Source organism: Humulus lupulus, chromosome 8 (genome assembly GCF_963169125.1).
Source record: "Humulus lupulus chromosome 8, drHumLupu1.1, whole genome shotgun sequence".
Lineage (NCBI taxonomy): Eukaryota > Viridiplantae > Streptophyta > Magnoliopsida > Rosales > Cannabaceae > Humulus > Humulus lupulus.
Window position 1 is genome coordinate 2,826,943 of NC_084800.1, and position 11,477 is coordinate 2,838,419.

The 11,477-nt window shown below is 28.9% G+C and overlaps 1 protein-coding gene across 1 annotated transcript; it reads left to right on the forward strand.

Moving 5' to 3' along the window:
- Positions 1–241: 241 nt before the first annotated feature.
- LOC133793640 (putative FBD-associated F-box protein At1g61330) lies at positions 242–2,948 on the forward strand. Its single transcript, XM_062230948.1, has 3 exons — positions 242–1,707; positions 2,288–2,452; positions 2,589–2,948. The coding sequence occupies exons 1-3, from the start codon at positions 724–726 to the stop codon at positions 2,946–2,948; spliced, it is 1,509 nt and encodes a 502-aa protein (XP_062086932.1). The 5' UTR covers positions 242–723.
- The last annotated feature ends 8,529 nt before the right edge of the window (positions 2,949–11,477 follow it).

Below are 11,477 nucleotides of genomic sequence, written 5' to 3' on the forward strand. Positions count from 1 at the left end.
TATAAACAAACAAACAAAAAATCGTGATAGTAATTCAATGGAATTTTTTGTCTATATATATATATATTTCATTGAGAAGTATAATTGTTGTATAATAATAAATGCTTCTGAAAAAAAGAGACAAATATCCATTATAATTAAAGGTACTTGTTTTGGCACAGTCACGACCAATAAAAAAAAATTATATAGACAACATTTAGTAGAAGCAGATTATTTTTTGACCATTCAAATTATGGAGAAAACAAAACTTTTGTATCCTGAATTTAAAGAGTATCCCAGATTTTTTTTTTTTAATTTATGAAAAGGTACATACACAACACAAATTTGCCAAATACTCATAAACAAACCATCATATATATACGACAGCGTTTCACAAGTAAACGGCACAAAAGGAAACAAAACTGGCAAAACCTTATCTTCATACCCTCTCAAAAAGAACCCAAGAAAAAAAAAAGCATTAAAAAAAAAAATTAAATGACGAATTTAATAATAAAAACATAACCCCCTAAATTCTCTCCTCTTGTAATATAATAGGTACTGTTTCATTCAGTACTGTACCATTATGTCTTCTCATTCTTCTTCTTCGTCTTCACTTGTCTTAATCTATTGAGACTCCATTATTGTTCTTTTCATGCAAAAAATCGAAGTAGTACAGTACTTCCAGTAGTCCCAGTTCCTTGTTCTTCACATATCTTCTTCCCTACCTAGCTTTGTCCCAAAAAAATGGCTCCTACTACTCGCCAAAGCAAGAGCCAAACATCCCTTCTTAGCCAGAAACCTGAGACTAAGATATCGAAGAAGGTTCCTGCTGTTCGTCGAAGGAATCCAAGGAAATTAGTGCCAAGCTTTGGTAATGTCGAGGAAGATGTTCTTGCACATATCTTCACATATTTGCCACCCAGAAAACTGGTGCAACTCAGCGTCATGTCCAAACGTTTCAAGGAAACGTGGCGATACTGCCGAAACCTTGTGTTCGGCAATGACTTCTACAGACGCCTCAGCAACCGAGACGAGTTCGTCGATGTGATCAACCACATTATGGACAGTCACATCGGCGAAGTCATCGACTCCTTTCATATCTTGATGGATCCAACTGATGAAGATAAAAGTCTCTCTCGATGGATCAAAAAGGCCCTCGAAAAGGGTACGAAGGTGCTCGATCTAGATTTCGACATATCGCTAAAGCCTTTCGCCTTCCCTTACGTGTTAATGGACTCCAAATTCCTCAGGACCGTGAGGCTCAAATACTGTATTGTCACTCTCCCACCAGTGACGACTCCTGTCAAAGGGTTGAGATTCTTGACCACTTTGGTGCTGAGGAAAGTTCACATTACCGACTTCACAATCCGAAGGATTTTCAAAAACTGTTGGAATCTGGAGACCTTGGACATGTCCGAGTGTAATGGGGCCAGCCACATAAGTTTTTCAACCCATTGCAACAAGAGGTTTAAGACGTTGAAAGTTGGGAATTGTTCGGAACTTTTCTATGTTGATGTTGACTGTCCAACCCTTCTGTCACTCCATTATTCTGGAACTCTTCAAGGTCTTCGGATCTTGAACAACCCAAGAACTTCCAAGTTGGATGATGTGATGCTCAATTTCGAGGCCCCTAGAACAGGAATCACTCCCCACTACCTAGTCGAGAGGCTTCTCACTCACAACATCAGCACTGTCTCAGTTCTCACTATCACTAGTACTGTCCTGGAGGTAATAATAATATTTTACCAATTTTTTGTTATTATATTTAAAAAAATTTATTATGTCCCACGTGTGGATCTAACCATTTTCAGGTTGTATTTTTACTCATCACATCACCAATTTATATCTGTACTGTTTCACTTTTCCTTTTTAATCTTGACTTGGTTATGAATTTTTAATTTTTTTTTTTAATAATATCAAATCAGGATTTTCTCTCACCGAATAGAACATGATAAGAAAAATCTTCTTCACGTAAAATCTGCTTTATTTAGATCGAAAAATCGTACAGTTTTATGAAATCCGGAGTCAATCCTATTTCCGATAGGAACAGTTGATAATTGAATTGGGTGTTTGGATAGATTTTTGAGAAGGACTTTTCTTCTTTATACATCTTAGCATTGTGTCATGACAAGAAAAAATTGTGTGACTCTATCTAAAAATAAATTTGTGATTAGCTAGTGAAGTTACACATGTTGTTCCTAATATTTCAATATTGACACTATAGTTTGAGATACTCTCTTAATTATTGGGATTCAACCATCTCTCTTTTTCCGAAACTTAATCTGATTTTGTGTTATTATATATATAGGGAGCGACTGCTAGAATGCGCAATGGGGTTTTTGCGAGTCTGAACTTGTGCCTATGGAATTTGAAGGAACTTCAGGTGTTTATGGACAACACTAGCTTTTGCAATGGTGTTGATATTGCTGACTTTGTTGGAAAATGTCCGCGCTTAGAGAAATTATTCGTTGATGTGAGTATACATATACATATACATATACATATACATATGGTAATTAATGGTTGATTAGTTACAAATATATATGTATGTATATAGACTAATATATATAATCTTTGTTTCTTGTATATATATATATATGTATGTATAGATTAACAATGTCAACTTCGCTGGTGACCTTTACTGGCAACTGCACCAGAAGCCATTCATAGACACCTTCAGTACGGTTTTCCAAAACCTGAAGGTGATGAAGGTGAAAGGCTTTAAGTTTCTGGGGCAAGAAATAGAGATGGTGAGGCTGTTTCTGAGGAGGTCATTTCAAATGGAAGAGATGATTCTGGTGTATCCAAAGAACAAGGACCAAATTATTCATGACATTGAACCTTCCAACGATGCCGTTTTCAGTGGCCTCTTTCAAAACTGGAAAGCCTCTCCAAAGGTCCAAATTCTTGTTCGTGAGAATTCCAGTGACAAGACCATCTCTGCCAAGCATCTAAGGAAATGGTATTGAGTCATCGAGATCCAGTACTAGCTACCATCTGAGTCTTCAAACACATATCCTAAGTTTTTAGATTTCTTTGTTATTCTGCCAAATTTCATTTTGTTGTTGTTGTTGTTTGTAGTGTCTTCTGAGTCAGAAATTAGCTGAGTATATGTATGATGATGATCATTGTGATGATGAAAGTCAGTGTATTTGGCTAATTTCTACAAGAACTCTGATGTTAGGTTTATGTTGTTTTTCGAATTGGAAATTTGGTTTTTATTTAATCAATCAGTTGTTGAAGTTTCATTAATTTTGTTTTTCTTGTTTTCTCTGGATATATATATGGAAAAAGTTTCATTAATCCTTGGTTGCTCCTAACAATACCTTGTGATATCTAATTAAATAAATTATTAGATGTCTATATGTACATCAGCAGCTAGATAAAACCTGTAAAAACTCAAATATATTTAATCTGGACAAATTTAATTTAACGGTAAATTACGGTTGTAATAATATGTTACATATTTCTATGCTACTAGTTTTTCAAAAAATGAAAAAAGAGAATGATACTAAAAATATTGGTGCAACAAAGTTTTACAGACCAATATATAATGTTACTTAGAGCACTTTAAATGGAGGAGGTAAAATGTTTAATTTTTTATAATATAGAAAAAAAATTGTTAAATAGTCTTCTAATGGATGTGTGAAGTTATATTTTTTCACCTAAATGAATAGTATTTCTCTATATGTAATGAAACACTATTCATCAAGCTATAAATATTTTATTATTTTTTTATAAACTTTTGTATATATATAAATGTGATACAATTATATTTAATTATTTTATTTCTTAAAATGAATAAAATATTTTTAAAAAATATAATATTTAAATGATGTAGAGAAAAAATAGAGAAACTGATATATGGTATAATACAAAAGTTTGAGGTAAATTAAAAAAGAAAATGTTTTGGTGGTGTATTTTGTAATACACTTTCTCTATAATATTTAGCTAAAACTCACAAAAACATCTTCCATTAGTTCCTTTATACATATATTTATAATAGCTATGCACAAACTCCAATTAATCCATATCTACATTTACATATCATTTATATAATATTTTAATATTATTATTTTTCTTTATAAGCTTTCTCTCTCCCATTTAGTATATATATTTATTATTTCTTTTTTCTTTTGCAATTATTTTATTTTACTTTAATTAATAAAATATGTTTAAAGATGTAATATTTAAGGACATTTCTAAAGTCCCTCAGTTGTATTTGAAGGTTTTAGTCCTTCATATAATGTGAGCTATTGGATTATTGGTGAACGGTAAGATTGATGCTGATATTGACAATGTGTTAAAATACAGGTATACCCCTTCATACCCCTTAGTAAATGGCTACCTGTTGCTCACTCTTTGTTAATTACGTGGACAAACATGTGGAGACCATGCTGTAGGCCCTACTCTAGTCACTGTCACTTAATTAATTTATTTGACACGACAAACTTGAAAATTAAAAAACAAAATAATGGAAAACACACTCACCCACTTGGATTACAGTAGAATGTTTTGCTTTTGTTATATAAATTATTTTCTTAGAACACATGTAGGTGGGCCCATACATTGTCTGCGGACAAGATTCATAATGATCAATTTACTCAATTTTCATGTTAATATGTAAATAGCCAAAGGAAAGTCATCATGAACAATCTTGTATAAGGGGTTACGTGTTTCAGCGTCTGAGATGCCACGTAATAAAAGTAGCTTGCGAAAAGAACAAATCGCAAGTCGTACGTAACAAATTAGTGCATAAACATAAATTATGATCTTCCTGTAATAACGTAGCACATATCTTTCCACATAAAATGGTGTACTAAGTGGTTGATTAATAATATTTGAATATCAACTACGTCTTCGCACAAGTTACCACATTTCTAGTTTTACTTGATGATCTTATTTGTCATTTATATAAATATATACATAAATTCCATGGTTCTCCTCACCCCCATCACATAATAAACCACTTTCTTCACTTGGTCTTCATTTTCTATTTATGATGGAGTACACACCATCTGGAAAGAAGCATGTGTTTGGTTGCCCACACTTTGCTGAACTACGGCTTGAGCAAATGGAGTACATCAACTATTTCACAGAAGAGAACTTGAGGTTGGCTACCGACCAGAGTGCATTAGAGACCATGTACAATGCTTCAACCTTTGACATCTCTTTTCTTACCTCGTAGCTGGCTTCCATGAAAATGGCTTACGAAGAGATCATGAAGAAAACAAAACTTATGCAAATAGAGTGGACCAAAGACATGGACAATTTGCGCAGTGCATATATGAACTTGTACCCATGTCCATAGGCAAAAGCCACCAAATTAGTAGTTTGTTAAATATTGTTACATATAATATTAATCAATACATTTAAAAAAAATTATTATTAATATTAAAAACTTGTCACCACATTATTCATTTCTTATACCGCATAAAAAAAATAAAACAGCTTCAGTTTTTGTTACGTTATTTTATTATACATTTGTCTAAGTTAATTATAATAGTTACTTAGCAACAGTCAAATAGTTACGTGTCCACAATCGTAAATAAGTAACAACTCTTACCTAAATTTACTATAAAACCCTCAACTCTACAATTTATTGGACCTAAAATTACGCTTCTACCCCCACTTATTTAAACTGTTGCCAGCTAAAAAATCACAACCGGTTATACCAAGTCAAAATACTAAAAAGTCAACATTTTAATACCAATATAAATTTGACACTTGACAAAAATCTGAGCCCCATATGAAGGACTTAGTCCTGTGAGGGACGCCAGAATTTCCCAATATTTAAATGATGTAGAGAAATATATAGATAAGCTGATGTATGGTATAATGTAAAACTTAAAGGTAAAATAGATTAATGTGTGTTTTAAGAAAATATTTTAAAAGTGAAGTAGAGCATCCATTGGGAGTGCTCTTAGTAGAAACTTGGTTTCATTTAATTAATTGTTAAAGTTTCATTGATATTTGCTCCCTAACTACCTCTATATATATTTATTTTTTTTAAAAAAAAAATATAAAAATATATATTTATATAAAAAATGTTTGGGTATTTTAGATGTATATATTATTTTATAAGTAAATCACCTCGATTACTAGTGAACCTTTTGTTCTTCAAATTAGTACTAAAATTCGATATATATATATATCCACTATAAATTATGATAAAATGATAACTACTCATCCCTATTTTCAAAGAAATTAATTACACCGTATTATTATTTTGCGTACAAGTATGAAATAAATATTCTACTTTAGTACTTAAATTTCATAATTAAAGTAATCACAACTTCAATTCAAACAAAATTATTCTTTAGTTTTAAATTAATCAGTATATATTATTGGTATAAATGGTGTAGTGTCAAACAAATAATAAATAGTTATTTTTTTAGTGTTTATTGCAATAAATTTTATTTTAGCTTCAAATAGTTGAACGGTATAAAAGTGTTTATTTAATAGGCATTTATCACTTTGAAAAGAAAAAAATATATATATGAGAGACTAAAATTAATTTTGATTTTTAGAGTATTTAAATTATTTTTTATAAGTATTTTATATGTAAGTTTGAAAGATATATGTATACGTTTAATTTTAAAATTATTATTACACTCTATAATATTGAAGTATTAATACAAGTGTGGAGAATATATAATATAAGGGATAAATAAATAGATACATGTATATATATATATAAATATATTTTCTTTAAAATTGAGGTGGGACTAGGGCAATTGCTTGCCCTTCTGCATGTAGCTTCGCCTATGCTGTACATTTTTCCCAAACGTTAACATCTTTTGAAAAAAAATAGTTTCAATAAAACTTTAATATTTTCAAATTAATTTGTAAAAATACCCAAATTCAATTACTTATTTACGCAATAATACTTTAATTTTGAATAATAAAATATTACGTAACGTCGTATTATACTATTTTGCATGCATGTATCAAAATAATTCTACGTAAATTTCATAATTAGTTTCCTAACAAGGTAGCTTTTAATGTTAAAAGTAACGCGACCGAGTATTTATTATTAGTGTAATCAATGACGGCGCCAATAAGGTTTATGCATAAGGCGAGATTTTTTTGTTTATATAGTTGGTTTTCTTTGTGTTGACAAATTGGTCCATATATTTTTTTCTTCTCAAATTGATCTTTAATTTTTAGCTTTGCTCCTAACTTTTGTATGTTCACAAATTAGTACCATTCTTTTTATTTTTAATATATCTTAAATTTAAATGTTAAAAACAATATTATAAATATAAAAAACATAATAAAAATAAAAATAAATTGAATAAGAGCTAAAAAAATTAAGGAAAATTTTCATAAATAAATATATTACAAAAGTTTATTTCATTAAAACGATTTCTAATAATAATTTCATTTATGTTTACTTGCAAAAAAGAGTTTAAAAAATACGATTCCTTCTTGAACACCAAGAAGATGCAAAAAAATATGAAAGGTATTTTTTCAATCAAACAATTTTGGATCCTTCTATTATAGGTGGGTACTAAAATGATGCACAAGCTAAATATAAAAGCAAGATATAATATAAAAAAAGATTTACATGTACACACATTATCTAGAAAATAATTATCAATTTATTAGATAAATTTTAATATACCGAAATGTTAGTATTATATAACATAAATAACAAATATTATTAATTTATTTTTCATTTAGTTATGCCTATTTAGTTATACCTATTATGTTTTAAACCTATTTTATTACCTTACTTAGATTGGTTTTATTTTTGAAAGTCACTATTTTATAGAAAAATGCTCAATTCCATAATTCAAAAAGGAAACTTTCGTTGCATAAATTAAAAATTAAATAGTTTATTTTTAATGAGAACTCCATAAACAATATTTGTATATCTACTCCAATATTCAAAATTATTGATTTATTTGAATATTATTTTGTATCTTTTTTTTATATATTTTTATCATTTATTATTTTAGCTCCTAAAAAATTATATATCATACCAAAATGGTATAAAATATCAATTTCTTCAAAATTATTGTTATTCTACTTGTCAACTCACTTTTGGTAATAGTATACCACTACATAATTAATAATTATGATATTATATAGTATAATATATAATTTGGTATGTATCTTATAATACATATAACTATTTACTATCTTATCAAATAATGTGTGCAACCATGTTTTACTACTTATTGTCAATATCATATATGAGCTTCTTAGCATACCATCTGATACTTATATATTTGGTATTATATGCAATTAGGTACTAATTAATATCCAAAATAATTTATTGTTATTGTGTATACTATGTAATTTAAAACAGAGTGATATCATATAATTATATATAATTAACTATTAAATGGTATAATATTTTACAATGTGATAACAAAAGTATCTTAGGGCAATCTAAAATGACATGATATCATATTATTATATATAATTAACTACTTTTGTTATAAGTTTTGGGTGTCATGGGAATGTGTGGCAAGAGTTCACATGTGGATTAATCTAAAACTCATCCTTTCACAAGTATTCACATTACCCACTAAAACTCTGTGGGACCCACCACTTTCCCACCTAACAAATGTCACCAAACATGGGGTACACTTCAAATGACCACCCATCCAAACACTTCCCCATATAACAAACAGCCCATAAATGGTATATTTTGCTATGTGATACCAAAAAGTATTTTGTATGTTCTACAAGACTATGAGTATTAATCCACATTAATTATTTAGATGATTTTTTTTCTTCTACTAATTGGTATCTAACACCCAATATCTTTGTTCATTTTTCTACTATTTTGTATTGAAATATTTTTTTTAACTATTTCTACTAGTTGGTATTGAACACATAATATCTTTGTTCATTTTTCTACTATTTTGTATAGAAATATTTTTTGCATTTGACACTTTTTTTAGTTTTTAATTTTTTAATTGTTTTTACTAATTGGCAATGATTTATATATATTTTCTACTCTTTCAATATTTTTAAATTTTCATTGATATATTTTTTGATTGGATACTTTTATTTAAAAAATTTTGAATAAGTTTTTGTTCTACTAATTGGTATCTAGAAATTGTATCATAGAATAACTTTGGGAAACACCAATATCATAGAACACCATAAAAATTGTCAACTGATGATTAGTATTGATACATCTGCATATACTAAATAGTATATAAATCATATTATTGAATGAGTTTTTGATGTTCTACTATATATGGTACCATTTATACTCTTTTTCATAATTTGAAATTTGAATTAATGTAATTTTTAATCGAATATTTTTTACAATTTAAATTTTTTGAATAAGTTTTTGTTGATCCACTAATTGGTATCTAGAAACTAAATCGTGAAGAAACTTCAATAAACCAAAAGTATTATAATAAAAGTTGTCAATTATCGATTAGTATCTAAACGTCTACATTAACTATCATATCTACTCGTATGTGTAAACTTCTCACTGATAATGGTAACTTGATGTCAATTTTTCTTTAAGAATGGTTGTAAATAGCAGTTGTATTCTATATATAAAATAATGTTGATTATTTATTAAATTTAAATTTTGTAATTGAATCTTATTTTAGTCAATAGCAAGATATCTTAAGAAGGTTGTCATGGTGAGTGATTTAAGGGAATTGAAATATTTAATTTAATTATCTTATATGTGTTATATATGATAATAATTTACTAGATTTGGTTATATTATTTTTTAAAAAACAGTATTGTAATTAAGTTACCCTATTAGTATAGATGTGTAAACTCCCATATAAATTGTTAACAAGGGAGTGATTACCGTTGAAGTCACATTAGGAGCTTCAATTAAACGAAAAAAAATCACCTGTACCCAAATTTTCTGTCTCCTTCATGTCCCACTAATTATTTAAAGACACCTCATTTATTTATTTAATATATATTTAAATTATTTATAACTTTCTTTTTTCTCAATTATAAATAAATAAGGTGTCTTAAAATAATTGGTGGGATATGGAGGGAACAGAAAATTAGGAACATCAGATTTTTTTTCCAATTAAACACCATCAACCTCAGATGCAACTTTAGATGAAATTCATTTAATTAACCTTAGATCTAATCATTCTCATAACTTTAACCTCGGACGAAGTATTAGCAATCACTCCAGCAACTTCATTAATCATTCCAGCAACTTTAATAATGCAATATAAGCTTCAACAACTTTAGCAACCACACAACAACCTAAATTCTAACTATGCATCATTAGATTGAATATGAATTCAATATGTTGAAACAACTTTTATTTTTTATTTTGAGAATTTTCTTCTCTTTTGTATTTTCTTCTCACATGGCTGCCTTTCTTTATTTATGATGAATATCAACAAAAATAATATTTAGTATAAGTGAAAAGTAATAAGATATATAACATCAAAGAAAAAACTGTGTTTTTAAGAAGGAAAACAAATATTGTATATACAATGATAATTCCAAAGATATGTATAATGAGAAACGCTTGCCTAATTATACAATGGTCAAATCAAGAAAATTGATTTTTTTTCCATCTTTCTAACTGCATATCTCATGGCTTGTCAACGACAGGGCACTACTACAAAAATTATATGATAAATACACTTATAAAATAATTAAGCCATATATTTTAAAAAAATACTGTGGTGTTAGTTTAGCCACTTAATCTGTTAGCCACTTAATCTGTTATGCTGATGTGGTTTTCTGTTATTGGCTGAGACTTTATTTTGTTAAGTTTAGATAGTTAATTCTGTTAAGGAGAATTAGCTATATATATACTTGATAACATTGGTTTATGTGAGATATATCGAGAGAAAAGAAAAGAGATTTTAGAGGTTTGTAAAGAGTTCAAGAATTTCTGATCTTGATCTCTCTTTGGAGTGAGCTCTCTGTGTAATTTCTGAAGCAAGTCTTCTGGTGTAATCTCCTGTATTGTTCTCAAGATATTTGAATAAAGTTCTCAGCCTTTTAAGGCTGTTCTACCCCTTGGATGTAGGATTACTTGTAATCCGAACCAAGTAAAATTCTGGTGTTGTTTTTGCTCAATTTCTGTTTTGTTATTCTCTGTTTCTGTGTTAGTTCTTTTGTTGTTGTTTTACAACAAGTGGTATCAAGAGCCAGGTTGCTTTGGAGGATTCAAGAACTATTTGGTGATCATCTTGGTTGATCAAGAAACAGAGCAAGAAATGAGTTCAGCAAGATTCGAGGTGGACAAGTTCAATGGAGAGAATGATTTTGGCTTATGGAGAATCAAAATGAAGGCTCTTTTAGTTCATCAAGGCATCTCAGAAGCTTTGGATGAAGAGGAATTAAAAGCAATCAAGGATGATAAGACAAAGAAAGAGACAGAAACAAAAGCACACAGTGCAATTCTCTTGAGTCTTGGTGATGAGGTTCTTAGAGAGGTCTCTCATGAAGAAACAGCTTCTGGGTTGTGGAACAAATTGGCATCAATATATCTCAAGAAGTCTCTTGCAAACAAGCTTTACCTGAAGAAA

Bases quoted from the DNA above. Each gene is read 5' to 3' on its own strand.
- LOC133793640 (XM_062230948.1), top strand. From the start codon at position 724: ATGGCTCCTACTACTCGCCAAAGCAAGAGCCAAACATCCCTTCTTAGC. The intron at 1,708-2,287 runs GTAATAATAATA...TTATATATATAG, and splicing joins TCACTAGTACTGTCCTGGAG to GGAGCGACTGCTAGAATGCG. The intron at 2,453-2,588 runs GTGAGTATACAT...ATGTATGTATAG, and splicing joins TAGAGAAATTATTCGTTGAT to ATTAACAATGTCAACTTCGC.